Source organism: Dipodomys spectabilis, unplaced genomic scaffold (genome assembly GCF_019054845.1).
Source record: "Dipodomys spectabilis isolate Male_0828 unplaced genomic scaffold, ASM1905484v1 ptg000175l, whole genome shotgun sequence".
NCBI classification, from domain to species: Eukaryota; Metazoa; Chordata; class Mammalia; order Rodentia; family Heteromyidae; genus Dipodomys; species Dipodomys spectabilis.
Genome location: NW_024870852.1, coordinates 18,292,348 through 18,311,386, shown reverse-complemented (window position 1 = coordinate 18,311,386; position 19,039 = coordinate 18,292,348). Strand labels below are relative to the sequence as shown.

General features: G+C 43.4%; 1 protein-coding gene across 1 annotated transcript in view; it reads left to right on the top strand.

Annotated features, from left to right (window-relative positions):
• Positions 1 to 1,098: 1,098 nt before the first annotated feature.
• The window catches only part of Ptprt (protein tyrosine phosphatase receptor type T), a 702,580-nt gene continuing 684,639 nt past the window's right edge, over positions 1,099 to 19,039 (top strand). Inside the window, exon 1 of the mRNA XM_042694435.1 lies at positions 1,099 to 1,221. Coding sequence (XP_042550369.1) covers positions 1,197 to 1,221 — 25 coding nt within the window. The 5' untranslated portion in view covers positions 1,099 to 1,196. The remainder of the gene's footprint in view (positions 1,222 to 19,039) is intronic.

Here is a 19,039-nt window from a genome sequence, read left to right as displayed (position 1 = left end):
CTTTCCTCTCAGAATAGAACCGGTTCCTGTTATTCTTGGATAGACCAGCATGCTCTCTTTGGGCTTGCATTCTACACCGTACATGTCTTTCAGTGTCACTTTGAGGGGAATTACAGTCCAAACCATGGGTTCGGTGTAACCTTATGAAATCAAATGGTCACGACTTCTTGTTAAATGGGGCTGGCTCAAAGTTCAGGGGAGAAGCCTAAACTACTGCCAACATTGACTTTCCTATCTTTAAATGAATGATTGCCTAACTCCTGTCTTGCTTACTTCTTCTTCCGTGAAACTAGATCTTTCAGTCAGCCTGCCTTGACAGAGAAGAGGTGAATGTTGTGTGTGTGCTGCTCCTGGGGCTTGAACTCAGGGCTTGGGTTTTTTTTTTAATTTTTGACGGAGGCTAGTGCTCTATCACTTCAGCTGGTTCCAGCTTTCTGATGGCTAATTGGAGATAAGAGTCTCATGTACTTTCCTGCCAGGGCTGGTTTCAAACCACAGTGTTCAGATCTTAGCTTTATGAGTAGCTAGGAATTCAAACTTATGTCATCAGCTCCCAGCTTCACTTAATGATATTTTAATATGGATGTTTAAAATGGACTTCATGTGGAAGCTGCCCTCCATATTATAAGTGGGGAAACTGAGATTTGCAAGGGTTAAACATGTGGCCCAGGCTCATACAACTTTGCAGGGCTGAGGTGTGGGTCTTGTTTTGCTGGGCTCTGAGGCTACTGGTCTTTCTGCTGCTTCTCTGTTGCAGGAAGCAATTACAGAGGTATGCCCAAGCATTCATTTTTTCCTACTTTAGAATGAGGCATGGCTGTTTGCTCTCTCAGGAAGGAAAGATTGAAATCAATGTGTAACCAGCCTTATTAACTTTTTTTTAAATACGGGAGTCTGCAGATGCTAGCTCCTTTTGTGAGAGCACCAAAGTAAATATTAAAAAAATCCAATTTGCTTGCCTATTTAAAAAAACAACAACACAAAAGTCTCCGGAGTTTAAAATTTCAAGTTGTAAATGAAGTGCTGATAACAAAGAGGTGACAATCCCTAGCCTCAGACACGGGCGGTACTTACCCATCTTTCTTTTGTCTTCAGGAGGCTGCTCCTTTGATGAACACTACAGCAACTGTGGGTACAGCGTGGCCCTGGGGACCAATGGGTTCACCTGGGAGCAGATTAACACCTGGGAGAAGCCGATGCTGGACCCAGCCGTGCCTACAGGTATGTAATCTATCATGTCTGGGGCTGTGATGGAGATGGATAACTTGGGCAGTGACTCATGGAGGGAAGGTTCACTTAAGGATGGAGCTGTCTGGGAGCACAAGAGATAAATGTTGATATGGATTACCCATCCTTGTTCAAACAAGGCTGGATGAATTCTTTGGTATATAGTGATGGGCAGAGGTCACATGGATCCAGGCATCTTTAGGATTACTTTTGTTAGTTTTGGTTAGTGGTAGGGCTTGAACTCAGGGCCTGGACTCTGTCTCTATGATCTTTGGCTCAAGACTAGTAATCTATTACTTTGAGCCACATCTCCTGGTTGTTAATTGGTGATAAGAGTCTCACAGGCGTTCTTTTCCAAGGGGTAAGGGAGGTTTTGAACTACAGATCCTCAGATCTCAGTCTCCTGGGTATAACTAGGATGATAGGTATGAGCTACCAACTCCCAGCTAGGATTAGTTTTAATGATGAGATTCTAATCTCTGGCTAGTTGTTTGGGAGGCTGATGATATTAGGGTCTGAGGGAATCAAAGAGCTTTGAGGGGATTTGAGGTTACCCCTTTCTTTCAGAGTGCTGCAGTCCAGTTCCTACTCAGTACTGCTACATCTCAAGTGCTACGTGGAAATTCTGGATAGATACTTGCATGTGACCCCGGCTATATTTTAGGGGGAGGTGGGCTAAATACTCAAGGAGAACACCATTAGTAGGGTTCACCTGCAATGAAAGCCAGCAGCTCTGGGAAAGTTAAGATCACCTCCCGGCATAACTGGAAAGATGACTGATTGGATATGGGGGCCACTCAACTTGATTAGGACCTCCCCCACTGAGGCTTTATCTAGAATATACACTGTCCTGGTTTTTCTTCCATCCCCCAGTGAAGCTCTCCCCTTCCTGCTCTGTCAGTGTGCTCCAAACTTCAACACTGGAATTCTTTGGGCCTGTTCTATATTTGTTCCATGGGTGGCCTCACCACCCTCTGACCTGCATACTGATGGACTCCAATACTCATCTTCCACATCGAGACCTAACCAGCTACTGCCTGGCTGCCATGTTTCAGTAGTCACCTCCAGGAAAGGGGTTTTCTGGATGTTACTAAACTGGAGGCCAAGAAGATGCTCAGAGGTATCCAGGTAGGAAAGTGGCCTCCTTGTTCATAGCAGAAGGCCACCGGCTATCTCTGCACAGTTCCTGCTGAGGACCTGCATTGTGTCAATTTCTCCTGAGTGCTGATAAAACAAACAGCAGCAGCAGCAACAACAACAACAAAACTCTTTAGCTCGAATAAAGTTGTGCTGTGATATAGAACTGAGCATGTAAGGTTTGGCATAAAGGCTTACTTTTACTGAACAGAATCATTTGTGGCTGCAAGTGCCCATTATCAACATGACATGGACAACCTCCATGTCTGTCCTCTCATGATTTGGAAGTCCAGGGTCCATTTTTTTTGTCTCTTTCTCTCTGCTCTCATCCCCCATTTTCAAATCCATCCCTTCATGATGCTGCTGTAATTCCTGAGCACACCTTGAGTCTGCACGATCCTCATTGACACCCATCACGGCTGGTGTTTGGTCCAAGATAAAAAGTTGTCGCATGTGACCAGAGATGAGGCCAGGCTTACTGACAGTTCTTTCTCCAGTGGGTAAATCAGTGTGCCATGCAGAGTGTGAACAAAACATTGGTTAGTTGGATGGATGGATGGATGGATGGATGGCAAATAGTCTAGCCATGGAGGAACCAATGATAAGCATGATTAGGTTGGACTTTAGGCTCTCTACTAACTGACCATCTGTTTTTGCCTTGGCTAGTATCCTTCTCATCTTACAGATCAGAAAACCAAGGTTCCAGCTACCCGAGCAAGATCACTACTTTCCTCCTATTCTACTGTCCCTCAAGACCCAGCACTTGCTTCTAGTCTTAATTTGTTCAGCCCCTCATTACAGCAGAGCGTCATTTCATAAATATTGGATTGTGCTAATACAATCTTCTGAGCCGTTCTAAATAGAGGCGTTTGATAATAATCACTGAAATTGTTCTGTCATGATGTGACTGTGGAATCCAGCGGCTCTGTGCGCTGTTCAGCCAGAGAAGCATGAAAACGAATTTGGATTAGGCAAAACTGTTTGTTCTTCACAAGCAAAGGCTACAGTCTTGCTTTTCCTGCTGCAAATCCAGCAGTTTCCATCTTTCCCGAAAGGTAGCTTGAGTCTGTTTGCTCAAATGTGGCCTGTTCTCTCCAGCTCCTTTGTGTAATGGGCTCAGTCTGGGTTGTAACTCAGTCTGGAGACATCAATCATGATTTGGTTATTGAATTCCTTCAGTGACACATAGGTAAACTCTGACCTTCCTACCAAAGCCCAATCTGTTACCGTCTTTGAGTCCTTTTTCTTCTTTCCCCAAAGGCTTCAGACACCCTGGCTGTTTGGGACTCATGTGTCAGATTCTTTTGTGGCACAGGGCCATTGTACATGCTGTCTCTTCCCACCAGAAGGATTTCATCACTAATTTCTCCAGTTTTAAGTACAAATGACTTCCTGCAGAGATCTTTCCCCATCTGCTGGTCTAAGGAAGGTCTCCCTCATGGTTCCAGTGTAACATCCTGTCTTTTTCCTTCAAAGCCCTTATCATAGCTGCATTGTGTTAGTTCACTCTTCCAGCACTGGGACAAAATGCCTGAGAGAAACAACTGCAAGGAGGAAAAAGTCCAAGCTTAGCTGGACCTGAGTTGGTGGAGGAGACAGCTCACTGAATGGCAGCTAGGAAGCAGAAAGACAGGGAGAGGAAGTGGTTGGGATGAGATACCCTTCAAGAGTCCTTGGGTAACTGAGAAATTTCCCCCCAATCAGATACCACCATCCTGTTTCCATCCTCTTCCAACAGTCCACTCAGTGATGAATCCAGCAACAGAAGAATCCATCGATAAGATCCGAGCCCTCGTGACGCAGTCTCTTCTGCAAAGCCCAGTCTCTGAGTACTGCATGGCGACCAAGCCTTTAGCAGTGAGCCTTGGGAAAACATGTCTTAATCAAACTGTGACACATACTTACAGCTCAGCTAATTTCTAATTTTATGCCATTGGCCAATGACCCTGGAGTGTCAACCCTTTGCCTCAGTTTCCTTGTCTTTAACTTGGGGGCCACTGTGAAAGCTCAGGGAGGAGGTCGGTGTGATATGAATGAAAGGTGCACACTTCTCGCTGGTTTCTTAAATTCCTTTCTGGTTTTTGCAGTATCTGGGACGGTGAGACTAAGTCAGTCCCTCTTTGGATTTTGCTCCTCCCTCAAGGTCATAGGTATCCAAGGATGCCTTGTAAATATGGATCACCTAGTAGGTGATCAATCTTGGGCCTTTGACAGGCAAGCAAGGTTTCTCAATGCCCAGTGAGTGATGCCACCACCATTCTTCCTCATGGGGAGCTCCTGGGCCAGCATTCCAAGCCTCAGACATGAGTTTCCATGCTCTATAGGAGAACAGGAGTACTGCACCTGCCAACCCTCTCTCTAGGACTCCTAGTTAATCCTAGAATTAACTGTTGCTACAATGAGACCCTCCCTAGCCTCTTTCATCCTTGACATAGCAGTCCTGAGGTACAGCCCTGAGTCCAGTGGAAGAGCCTGGCGGCTGATGGGAAATACATGTTTCTTGATTGTCCTTTTAAAAGAGCTAAAGCCAGAGGTCAGAGGGCTTGCAGCAGGTGGAAGGTGTCTTCTAATGCTGTAGGATATTAATTGATACGATGGGAATGAAGTAACGTTGAATCTCAGTCTGTGGCTCTGGATGTACAAGAAATGTTGCATTTATTTTTCTTCCTTACATAAACTTGATCCTCCTCTTGAACCCCCAAGGAGCTGAGATGTTAAATGTTCGTCCTTATGGGGGCACCCCTTTCCTGAGAGCTTGTTCTGTGACTATCTTGGGGATGTCAGCTGGCATTGTAACGTTGGGGATGTAAGCTGGCATTGTAACGTTCTTCAGGAAGTGCCCACTGTTGTTTACCCTGTGTATCTTTGTGTGATTCTGTTGCTTCTTTCCAAGCTAGGAGTCTTTGTCCAGGTCCAGCTTGTTTAAGTACCCCCTGCATCCTTCCTGGGGCCTGCTCAGCCTCAGGTTCTGCCCCCCAGGCAGGATGGAGCCAGCAGAACCTTTTCTGTGCCCTCCTTCTCTTGCCTTCTTCTTTTTATTTTAGTTTATTTTTGAGTTAGCCTAAGGAATAGTCCTGTGAGCCTGACCCTTCTTTTTGTAGACACAGTGTAGACTCTACAGTAAGTTTAAGGAAGGAAGAGGAAAGCTTTGACCTCCAGCAGATTCCCTCATCTCTCTATCCTGGACACATTTCTAGGGAAGTACAAGCCTCATGGTCACCTGATTTGGTCAGGATGGAAGGGACTGGAGAAAATCCTGGGAGAATATGGGCAGAACCACACACCCAGCCTTGAGACTGCTTCAGCATACCAGCTGGCCATGGGAATAGTTCCTGTCCCCAGGGGGACTCTGGGCTTCCCTTCATGCCATCTAGGCCTGGCCTTGCTCTAACTGCTGGTGCTTATAGGATGCTGGTGTCTGGCATAGATGGAATTACATCTTCTCAAAAGGCAAGTTGGATCTCTCATCCCTGTATCTGGAAATATGACCTATTTATAAACGGAATCCTTCTAGATTTCTAAGATGAGGACCTACTCGTCATACTGGGACCTGGTCTAATATGACTGGTAAAGAGGCAATATACAGAGGCACATAGAGAACGGCCAGGTGACTATGGAGGCAGAGACTAGAGTAATGACCCCTGAACCATGGAAGGCACAGAAAGGCTGGAAGTCGATAGAAACCAGACCTGGGTGGAAGGGTTCTTCCTTGGAGCCTGTAGAGGGAACATACACCTGCCAACACTTTGCCTCTTGATTTCTGGCCTCTAGACTTGGGGAAGAATAAGTTTCTATTGTCTTTAGGCTCCAGTTTGCGGCAGTTTTGTTTCAGCACCCTAGAAAACTAAGCCCCAGTCCAGCCTACAAAGGCTCTTTGACCCGCTCTTGTCCTGGCACCTTTTCACACGGGGAAACCCACACAAGGGGACCAGAAGTATTAGAATCCATATTCTCCAGAAGTGGACGTTCATGGTATGTCTATTCTAACCAAGAATAGGATCAGCCATTTCTCCTAGACTACTTCATCGAATGTGCCTATGAATTCAAGTTATTGTTGCCTTGAAAACTGACTCCCAAAGAAGTGAGCTTCCTATGTCAAGTCAGGCTTGCATCTCAGTAAAATTTGTGCTGTGCACTTGACGCTGTCATTAACTGAGTGTCTTTTAAAATGATTTCTATTTGTAGCCATGATGTATGACTGCAAAGCAGTGCATATTCATCAAAAGGAATATATACAATAGAGGGCTACAAAGAACCAAGTGAAAGTCATGCATGCGTACAAAATTCTCGTAAATATCTGTTTTTTCTATTTGATACTATATATGTGCATATACATATTAGCATTTTCCCTAAGTCATTAGATATTTTTCAAACTCATGTTCTCAGAAAGCTTTCGGCTTTTCCATTCTAACAACTGTTCCACAGTTTACCCACCCTGTCTAGTTGAATATTCTAGATGCCAGGAGTTCCTCCTCATTAGCATTCCTGTAACCAAAATTGCTCTCATTTGTGTATAGTTCTCTATTCCCTTACATAGCCCACAGCAGAATGGTTGTGTGTTGTGAGATCTGGAGGAAGAAAACCATGCACATGTTGAGAAAATGCTTTCTGAATTCAGAAGCATAAAACTCCAAGTCAGTAGCTAGGGAGTCCCCAGAGTCTTTCTCTGTTACAACTCTTGGCTTAGATAACTAGACGGAGATTTTCTAGTGGGAAGGAATTTTGTCTGAAATGCCAGCAACTAGCAAGGTCCAGGCACGGACCAATCAAAGTGAACATCAGCTGGGAAATGGAATTATGGGGTCTCCAGTACTGACTGGATGAGCAAGTCTATTTACTGTTTGTGTACTAAGCTGGCTTTGGTAACCACCTGGGCAAGGACGTTTTATTTCTGTGTGTAAACCACAGTGCCAAGACTTCAGTAGGTAGCTGTCAGTGTTCGTTAAATGAACTGCTGTTGTTCATTACTGAACTTTCTCATGATACCACCCGAGCCTGCTCTACTGCCCTTTCCTCTCTGTATTGTGTTTGGGGAGTCTAGCCTCCAATCCTGATGACTGAATTTGGAGATTCTCATTGTGATAAATCTTGCTGGATTTTGAAGGCCCTAAGAAGGCCAAGGTGCCAGCTAGTCACCATTTCCCGGCAGTGTGGGTTGTGGCTGTACCATTGACCTGGATCTAGCCAGCTATACCCTTCTGCTCCAGACTTTTCATGTGGGAAGACTCAAGCAGTGACCAAAAGCTGATTGAATTAGGGTGTCTTATGGCAGTGTTGTTACCTGGCTCAGGGTCTGTACTAAAAGACTTTACTGGGCTTCTGTTTCTTGGTGACTTAGAACAAACCTCCAGTTTCCCCTTCATAATCAGCATCCCAATATTCTTCTAGATCATTCCTGGTTTTGAGGGTCCTGATGGATTTCTCTTGTTTCCGCCCCAACTCTGCAGATTGCCTTTACTGTACTTGCTGATCCTTTTAGAACAGAGCAGAGCACAGGTTTTCTTCTGTCCCCTTCCCTTCTGAATCAAAGCCCTGCTTGGGGACCACCTCCCTTAAGGAAGCCTTCCTGGACTCTTCCACATATCCCTCTATCCTCTGCTTTCATTGCTGTTTGTTATCATCTGTTGTTTCTGCTCCACAGTAGGAGTAGCTACTGGGGGCCAGGCGGTGAATTCCCTGTGTCCTGATGGCACACATGGAGGGTGGTCAGCATGTGACCATTATTGATGGTTTCTTAGTTTTAGGAAAAAGGCTTCTCTTTGGCATTTTTATGATGCCTGGGGTACTCGAGCTTTCCTACTGTGAGTGTCTCCTCTCTGCCAGATGCGGCTGTGCTCAGGAGGAGCTTTTCTGATCTAGACTGATCCCAGGATCCTAGGGGCTAATTTGCACATGTGTAGAGTAGCAGGCTCCTTCAGAAAAATGTGATATAATCCAGTCCAGCTACTGTTTCTTTAATGGAATGCATACATGAACATGATCTGAATATCTGGGCCTTTTGGTGTCCATAATTGCTTATTACTTCTGATTGGCTTAAAGCTATAGGTTCATTTACTCTCATTTAGCTGCTGGTACAGTTTTTTTCTTTCCTCTTTGATAATAAAATATTGCATATTAATTCTTCCAAAATGCTGAGCTTGTACATTTATATTCATTCCTCACCTTCAACTGTTTGCCCAAATACAACTGCTAATAGATTGGTATGTATTAAAGAGAGAGAGAGACAGAGACAGAGACAGAGATAGAGAGACAGAGATAGAGATAGAGACAGGCAGAGACAGAGACGGAGAGATGGGAGAGAAACAGTGAGAATAAAGAGGGGAAGAGAAGACAACATGTCTCTATAATAATGGAGAAGTGGTACTTATTCAGAATTAATTAATTTACAGAGCAGAGGCCTTGCACTTGCCAAGCAAGTAATCTTCCACTGAGCTAAATCCCCAACCCCTACTATGTGTTTACTATCTATTTATCGTGTGTTTATTTTGAGGCAGGTACTCTCCCAGGCACTTTGCATACATTAACTTATTAGTTCTCACAGTGGCCTTCTGGTGTAACTATTTTCTGCATTCTACAGGCAAGGAAAGGCAGACACAGAAAAGTTCACTAAGGACTTGCCACAAGTCGTTACTGGTATATGAATGAGCCAGGATTTGCCTCTAGAAGTCTGGACCCAGCCTGTACTTCCTAAGAAGGCAAATTGTGGATAGGGTTGGAATTCCCGGATGTTATGCCTTCCATCTCCTCATACCAAGTGCATTTGGATCCTCTTTCCAACTTCCCAGGTGGTGTGGTATTCTACCAGATGGATGTATCATGGTTTATTTCATCAGCCCCTAGGAAATACAAATGGGGAAAGAAAAAAGGCAAAATGCCTCCCCCGTGTACCAATAAAAAGCCAAATCTTTGTCTCCATCACCTCTTAGGAAAGTACTTACACGGCATCTTGTATTACTTACCTAGAACTGTGAAATTAATTGAGAAAACTGCATTAGCCTGTGCTGACCCCAATCAATGCTAGTTTGGGATGTTTACAGGGATCTCAATATTAGTAGAGAAAAAAAAAACCAGCCAGGAAATTGAACACAGGTCTAGTGATTATTTGGAAGGTATAGCTAAGTATGGTTGTTTCTATAAATAAGTGACCTAAATATTGTTTCAAGTTGGTGCCAGTGGCTCACACCTGTAATCTTAGCTACTCAGGAGGTAGAGATCTCAGGATTGTGATGTGAAGCCAGCATAGGAAGGAAAGCCTATGAGACTCTTATCTCTAATAAACTACTTTCCAAAAAAGCTGGAAGTGGAGCTGTGGTTCAAATGATAGAGTGCTAAACCTTGAGCAAAAAAAGCTTAGGGACAGTGCCCAGTCCCAGAGTTCAAGCCCCAGGACCAGCAAAAAAAACTTACAGATATATGCATGAATATTGTTTCTAAAAGCAAAAATAATAAATAAATGAGACAGAGCATCATGAATCATGCCTATAATCCTGGCTACTCATGTGGCAAAGACCAAGAGGATTATATAATTATATAGTTCAAGGCTAGCCTGGGCAAAATGTTTGCATGACTCCACATCAGCTAACAAATTGGGTGTGGTGGCCATGCCAACTAACCTGGCGATATAAGTAGGAGACAAATATAAGAACCTATCCATAATACCAACTAATGCCATGAAGAGCATGGGGCATGGCTCAAGTGGTGGAGTAACAGCCTACCAAGCTCAGGCCCTGAGTTTGAACCCCAATACTACCAGAAAAAAAAGCAAAGAAGAAGAAGACAATCTTGTGATGATCACTAGATGTTCTAATATGCACATAGATGTTTGCCTTGATGCTCAGTTTTCTTTGTTTGCCTTGCCATTGAGTCTCCTGTGACATTAGGACAGGATTCCCAGTGGTTTATGTTATAGTTCTGACTTTCAGTTTTTCCCCAAAGAGCCATGTGTTAAAGTGTGACCTCAGTGTGTTGTAGTTAGTTAGGAGGAGGCTACCTTTAATAGGTAGGTCCTAGTAGGAAGTCGTAGGTCACAGGAGGCATGCTGTTGAAGGGAACAAAAGGACTACAGTCTCTTCCTATTTCTCCTCTTTTGCTTCTGGGTTGTAAGGTGAGCAGTTTGGCTCCACCACGTGCTCCAATCATGACGTGCTGTCCCGCCACAGGCTTGAAAGCCGTGGGGCCAGTTGATTGGGGACTGAAACTCCTAACACACCACCAACCTTTTTCTTCATATGCTGATTTGCCTTGGATATTTGCTTCAGTCACAGAAAGCTGACCAACAGTGTACTTTGAATTAAAAAGGATATGGACCTCTGTCTTCCCACTATGACCACGGCAGACGCTGCCCTCTGTGGCACACGTGATGAGTTTGAATGAAACGCTCTATGCTGTGTGCAAGTCGACGGTGAAGATCCCATTCCAACCTAACATGGGATCCTTGATTGGACAGTGATCCAAGGCCTTTACCCATTTCAACTCATTTACTGTGAACTGGATCCTCCAGCTTACAACATTCATTTTTACAAATGAAATTGAGGCTCAGCATGTTACATTCCTTGCTGAAAAGTTAGTAGTAAACATAGGAGCTGAGATTTGAACCTGGACATTTCTGGCTCCAAAGATATGTTGGACTAGTGGTCTATTTTTAATTCAAATGTCCTTTGATCAAATGTATTTATGTTGTTCTTGTTACTGTTTTGGGACAGGTCTCACTCAGAGTCCTTAAAAGGTGGCCTTGAATTTGCAGTCTTTTTGCCTCAGCCTCTTGAGTGCTGGCATTGCAGGTGTGCAGCACCATGCTCAGCTTGACATGTGATTTTAATATGTTTCATTAAGTCCAATATGAAATACTGTAAGTAGACACGTGGCTAATTCATCTACACTGCTAACATTTTATAGATTAAAATTGTCTGTAACCTTCTGTGGCATCTTCTCCTTGGGAGAGTGAGGGGAAAGTAGATGGCGAGAATATTCTACTTTTAATCACTGAAGTTGATTGGGTTGATTCTACCAATTTTCTTCTTTGGAGTTGACCAAGGCCCTCAAGGACAGTCTAAATACAGATGTGTTGTTTGGAGAAATTTCTGCTAAGCAGGAACCTTACAGAAGCGAGCTCTGAAGTCCTACATTAGAAGAGGAGGTTAACAGAACAACAAAGACAACATTCTCTCTTATCTTCAGTCTCCTGCTGCTTAGACTTAAGTCACTCCCAGGCCACCCAGAGGAAGCAATGATTGAGCATCCTCAGCTGGACCATTTGGGCCAAGTCAGCCCAGTGCTGGGTAATGCTCTCATCTGACGGGACTGCCCATCCAGTCCAGGCCTCCTCTAAGAGAACACTCTTTCCTCTTTGAATTCGTACATTTTCTTCTTTAATGAAGAGATGGGTTCTCTTATACTTCCATGTAGTGAAGAAAATAAGGTGTCATTTAGTGCCAATAGAACAGTTTCTCCAAATTCGGTGAAAACTAGATGATTCTGATGTGTCCATCAAACAGAGCCTCACAATCTGGCAGATCCAGTCATTTCTTCTAGTCTCATTTAGCTCATTTCAAGGGGTGTCCTATCGTAGTGTACAGTGGGGTGACCAAAGCTGCTAGGCCACTAACCTCTTGACATGTGGTTAGTTCTTAGAGTATAAAATATACTTTGGATTTCCAAAGATTCTTATGAAAAAGAGTAGACCATCTTATTAATAATTTCTGTGTTGAGTACATATGTTTGATAAAGTAGTTGATATAGTTAGCCCATTTCTAGTTCCCTTTTTAAAATATGGCTGCTAGAAAAATTAAAATTGTACATGTGGTCCGCATTGTATATCTGCCTCCCAGTGCTGGCCTAGATTGTCAGAATTTTTACTTTGTTTATTGTCCTCCCATCCACAGGATGGAGCTATTTGCAACATTTGCTGAACACCCACTACCCCAGCTTCCTAGATGTCTTGTCTCAAGCATGACTCCCACTACCCTACATAGTATAGTTACCCTTCTGGTATTTATTTCATAGATGGGGAAACTGAGGCACAGAGCGCTTAAGCGACTTGCCCTTAGTCACAAACAGAGCAAGTGGCCGATAGAATTTGAAGCAAAGCAACCACCTTTGTGGTTCATTCTGTACCTTCTAGCATATGGACACAAGATTTATGTCCTTGCCTTCCATACTGATGCAACATCTGAGCCTCAGTTTCCCTACCAAGAAATGGATGGACTGTTCTGTAGGTCCCCTTTAGAGTTGCTCTGTTTGTGTGTGTGTGTGTGTGTGTGTGTGTGTGTGTGTGTGTGTGTGCACGCGCGCCTATGAATGTGTTTTTATGTGTTTTGAAGGAGCATGGTGGGATCGGAACAGGCTTTTTGGTCAACTTTAGCCTTCTGCAGGGTGGCTAGGCAAATGTCCATGGGTACCTGTTCCTGCTTGGCACTAGCCACGCCCATTGAGCTGCTTTACTTGAGTTTCCTGCACCTGTGAAATAGATCTAAAAAGTAAGAAATCGCATGGACCACGCACCTCCCTAGATTTAATAGTTTATGGGGGAAAAAAACAAACATGAAAAAAACAAACCCAGCAGGACTTTTATGTGAAAGAAGTCAAGCTCCTCTGACCCTTCCATTATTTGATTTGTAATTTATAAGTCAAGAAAGAAAGGAAACATTGTTAAATGCGTGCAGGAATTCAGTGATACATTTATAACTGAACACATCAGGGATAGATGCTGAGGAGAATATTTCTTCTTGAGCGAGTGAAGATGTGGCACCTGCAGGACAATCTAGCCCTAAGAATAGAGACTTACGCCGGAAGCTAAATCTCCCTGGCCAGGCTGCAGGCACGTGCTCTGGTCTGAGGAAGCAGCCACAATGCTGTTTTGGTCCTAGTAAGGTCAAATACACAGCTTCAGAACTTACTTTTTCACAAGTACTAATCTGTGAGACATTTCAGCTCATTAATAGGAATTACCCCATGCTCTGCAAGGACCTTCCAAGGCCTTCCGATCCCCAACCAGTTTTGACACCATACTCCCTGTTAACACAATCTCACTTTCTGTTTGGAAAGTTAAGTGTTTCTTTAAGCTTTCTTTGACTCTGCCAATGTCTTTTAAAAATTGCTTCCCTTCCTAAGTGTTGTGTTTCTCATTTAAAAACCTAAGTTGCACTTTCTCAGGAAAAAAAAAAACCCTAAAAAAACCATTACTTGTCATCAGTAGAGCAACTTGTAAAAGCTCGGAACAGCAAGACTATGCTATGCCCTTTAAGAATCCTGAGAATTTCTAAGGCTAAAATAAGCATTTCTATCTTCCAAGAACCTTCTTAAACCAGAGAGGCTAAAACATGCAAGCATGCTGGGCCCATTAATTGAGTATTAGGGAAGGAAACAGAATCCAGCATAGGTATATCAATCAGGAATGGGTTCAATAAAAGGTATTGAATTCTTAGAGAATCTTTGAAGCCTTCATCTTTATAGTTCAATGATCTTTTGGGAGGGGAGCTGAGACTAAATAATGGAAAGAGAGGGTTTATTCAACAAATGGTTCTGGGTAAAGCTTGGTATCCATCTTCAGAGAGATGAATGAGGACCTTTACCTTATACTTACATATTAAATTAACTGAAAATAGTTTAAAACCTGAACTATAAAACCTAAAACTATGAGCCATCAAGAAGAACATATAAGGAGAAAGCCTCATGACATTGAATCTAGGTAATGACTTCCCAGATTCAAGATGAAAGCCTTGGAAACAGAGCAAAGCCAGACACCTGGGACTACATCAAACGTGTAAAGGAACGTTTAAAGGCAACTGATTGGAAAACCTATGGAGTGGGAGAAAATATTTTCAAACCATGTATCTGATAAGGGTTTAGTGTCTGGATTACATAAAGAACTTCTTAAACTCAAGAACAACAACAAGAACAAGCTGATTAAAAAATGAACAAAGGACTTGAACAGGCTTTACTCCAAAGAAGATACACAAATAGCAAGCAGCCTCGGAAAAGATTTTCAGCATCACTAATCATTAGAGAAATGCAAATTCAAATGACAGCGAGATATCACCTCCCATCCATTTGGATGGCCTCTATAAAACAGGGGAGGGGGAAACAAACCAAACAGTCGAACATAACAACTATTAATAACAAGCAATGGAGAAAGTAAAACCTTGGTACTTACTCAGTGGGGATGTAAAGCATTGGCGCCTGTATGGAAAATAGTATGAAGGTTCTTCAAAAGAGTAAAACCTCTCTTACCCTATGACCCAGCAATCCCAATCTGAGATACATATCTGAAAAACATGGAAGCAGGACCTTGAAGACATAGTTGTATTCCTCTGTCCATTGCAGCTTTATTCATAATAGCCAACATGTAGAAGCAAATTAAATGTCCATTAATAAATGAATCAATTGAAAGTGTGTGATGGGCAACAGACTTAGCCTTAAAATAACAAGGAAGGCAGTTCTGACCCCTGCTGCCATGAGGATGAACCTTGGAGACATTATGTTAAATGATATTAGCAATCATAAGAGGATGCTGTATGACTCTACTTATAAGGTCTATAGAGTAGTCAAACATGTAGGAACAGAAAAGCAATTGGTGGTTGCCAAGGTCTAGGAGAATCAGAAAGAGCAAGTTAGTTGTCTATTCGTGCTGCTATCACAGAAGTGCCACAAGATTGGGAACTTATAAATAGTGGAAGTTTGTTTCTCCTACTTCCAAAGGCTGGAAAGGTCATGAGCAAGGTGCCTGTCAGGATTGGTATCTGGTGAGGAGCTGGTCTCTGCTTCTTAGATGGCTTCTTTAAAGCTGTATGCTCATGAAGCAAAAAGGATGAAAGGGACTAGCTAATGGGTCTAGTTAGTTCCCTCCAGTCGTGTGTGTGTGTATGTGTGTGTTGGGGGGGGGTGTACTAAGGCTTGAACTCAGGGCCTGGGCTCTTTATCTTTGTTTTTTTTGCTCAAGGTTGGGGCTCTACCACTTGAGCTGCAGCTCTACTCCTGGCTGACTTTTTGGTAGGTAGTTTGAAATAAGAGTCTCATAGCATTTTCTGCCTGGGCTGAATCTGAACCATGATCTTCAGATCTCAGCCTTCTGATTTAGCTCGTATTACAAGCATGAGTCACCAGCTCCTAGTCTCTCCATCCCTTTAAAAGTTACCAATCCCAGCCAAACCCTAGTGGCTCATGCTCATAATCCTAGGTACTCAGGAGGTGGAGATCTGAGGATCAGGATTTGAAGCCAGTCTGGGCAGGAAAGTCTCTATGACTATATTTCCAATTAAATACCAAAAAAGCTGGAATTGGAGCTGTGGCTCAAATGGTAGAGTACTAACCTTGAATACAAAAGCTGAGAAGCAGTACCCAGGCCCTGAGTTCAAATTCCAGGTCTTGCACACATGCACACACATGTGTGCATACACACATGTCACCAATCCCATTCATGGGGACTCTACTCTTGTGAAGGATCACTTCCTAAAAGGTCCTGCCTATTAGGGTTAAAATTCCAATATATTAATTTTGGAACTACTTGTGCATTCAAACCATACCAAATAGGCATTGAGCTTCAGTTTTGCAACAATTTCCTTATATTTGATATATAGAGATTTGAATATAGTTAGCCCCACAGAACTGCATAGTAAGATGATGATGATGATGATGATGATAATTGGCCTAGATCCTAGCCATGTTGCATTGCTGATCTGGTGTGTGGTCTAGAACAAGTTGCTCAGTCTCTCTGGACTTCAGGGTCCTCACCACACAGTGAAGTGCTCTGAGTAGATCCTGCTGACCTAACTTCCTCTTTCCCTTTATCTGTGGCAGGATTTGCTCCTGACCACAACCAAAGGCCTGATACCATCCTCAGTGAACAGGAGCAAGGAGAGTCTCTGGTGTCTGTAGGGTTGTGTGGCCCACAGTAAATGGCTCATGGGCCAGAATGGGCCCCTTCCTCTTCAGGTTCTGTGGTGATTTCTTAGGCCACTTTACCTGCCAAGGAGGGAGCTGGAGAGGCATGGCAGGACCCCAGAGCATCATCTAGATGTGGTAGTACATGCCCATATCTGAGATCAGAGATTTTATATGATTTAATTGGTTAGGGCAAAACCAGCCCCTAGTTTACCTTCCCAATCCTGTGTGTTACAACCAGGAAGTAGGGTACGGGACTAAGGAAGCAGAGCTTACTTCCTCCCTCAACCCTGGAAGCAGATGGTGGTCTTGTTTCTGCAGAACTACTGCCATGCCTAGCACTTACATCTTTATTTATGATATGAGTTTTAAAATATCTGTAAGGTGTTAGGGCAGGGATCCTCATGAATCCATGGCATTTGTGATCCAAAGACTGTCCAGCACCCGACACTTGGCTTCTGCTTGTAAGAGGAAGAAACCATCATTCAAGAGTAATCTCCACACAAGGCTGGACCACACTGCCCTACTCTCATTCCCAGACACTCACCAGCAGAGCTGTGCCTACAGAAGTGTGTACCTCCATCCCATGTCTGTCCTGAAAGCCAGCCTTCTGTAGCACAGACTCAAAGAAGTGGGGCTTCTTAATTGTCCCAGTTCCTGTGGATACTTTGGGTTTGCCAAGCAATACAATCATGCCTACTGCTTTCTACCTACATATTTTCAATATCTCTAGCTTTGACAGTGGTCCATGTGTTCTCATGGGTGAAGCACAAGGTTTCCTGTCACATATGTTCTTGTTTGACCGCCAGCTGTAGGGTTCCCCAATTGGTTGTTCTGTGTAACTGAGAACCTCTCTGACCATCAGTCTCTTCTTCTGTAGAATACAGATAGAATACCTGTTTGCATCTCCCTGATACTCTAAAGACAGTGAAGGTGAACTTGATTGGAGAGCTCAGCATCTCTTGATAGGTTTGTCCTTGACACTATTACTATGACCTTGAAGAACAGCTGGATCCAAACTTCCTGTGTTCAATAGATGTAGTGCTCTTAGCTGTAAAAGACCATTCCCTGCTTACCCACCCAGCCTTGTAGCAGGGCAGATTAGAACTGTTGTGGCTGCAAACTCAGCCAATATGGGCTGTAATATAGTAAATTATCACTTGTTTTGCAGCTTTGACGAATAGGATAAATGCAATTACACTCATGAATGTTGAAAAATGAAGCAAAGCAATGTGGATTGGCACATTTGAGGTGCTTTTCCAAATGTAAGGCTGTGTACAATGCATGCTAATGGGCTCCCTCCCTCCTGCTCCCTGGCATATGGTTCAATGTGATCTTTCTGAATTAAGGGCGCAGCTGTGCTAAGCACCCAGCCATGGGAGTCGTGGTCCTGAACAGCCTCCATAGTAGGAAGTACAGCAGGTGGACCCCAACTTCCTCTCTTGACTAAAGACCCCGGATATACCCAACTTCCTAAAACAGATTCCCTGGTGGTGGTGGAGCTGTCTCTGCTTCTGGATTGTGTCATCCAGTCCATAATTCTGTCCCTCTGTGTGACAAGCACTCGCCAAGTGTCTGTTGTATGTTGGGAACAATGCTAGAAGAAGTAGGGAAGAAACCATCAGCTAGAGCCCTTGTCTTCCCCTCGACCCCCGCCCCAAGCCTGATGGGTATTATCTAGACTTGAGCATTTGAGCCAGTGACCACCAGCCATGTGTAGCTGTTGGCACACTTGACATGTGGCTAGTCCAACGGAGGTGTACTTGAAGTTCAAAATCATGTACCAGATTTGAACACTTAGCATAAATTTAAAAAAGTCAAATATCTTATTTTCATATTGCTTCAATGTTGAAAAATCTAGCGTTTCAGATAATAACCAACCCTCCATATCTGTAGGTTTCTTAGCATTGGGCTCAAGCAATGGAGGATGAAAAATATTCAGAAAAACAAACAGACAAAAAAGTGCGTGTTTATTGAATAATTTAAGCCTTTTTTGCCTGTCATTATTTTCTAAGCAATACAGTATAATAACTATATACATTATGTTAGGGATTGCAAGTCACCTTGAGGTTATTTGTACTATCTGGGAAGATACGGGTAGGTCTTAGGCAAGCTCTACCCCATTTTCTCTTTCTCTCTCTCTTTTTTTGGCCGGTCTTGGAACTTGAACTCAGGGCCTGGGTACTATCCTTCTACAAGGCATTTGAACCTCTCTGAGGAGCGTGGTCAATGTAGGGGATCTGAAGACTGAATGGAGACAGATAAATTAAAGACAAGACAGTACGTTAAAACTAATTTCACTTAGTTATCTTTACATTTTTTATGTGGCTAGTAAATGGATATTTTTACATTTTTTATGTGGAGGGTAGAAAATATTAAATTGTGAATGTGGCTTGCCCTCCCTTTCCATTGGCCAATGCCAGTTTAGCTCCACTGTCTTCATCCTCTCCCACATTCCCCTCTGCTGCAGATAGCTCCTGGCAGTCCTTCTTCAGTGCCAGGCTCTTCCTGCCTAGGGGCCTTGGCACCTGCGGAAGTCTCTTTGTCTCTTCTCGCCTTAAATGATGCAAAAAGTATTCTTAGCCATACTTTTATGACATGCATCCCTGGTTTTCTTGTCAAGTTCTCTTTCATTCTCATCCTCTCATGACACCTAGGTATTTGTATTTATTTTCTCACATGTCTGTTTCCTCTAAGGAAACAGAAAGGCAGGGAATCTGCCTGGTTTGTTATGTATTCACTTCTAATCTCAGCGTCTGCTTCAGCCACACATTCGCAGTAGGTATTAAAAAGTTTT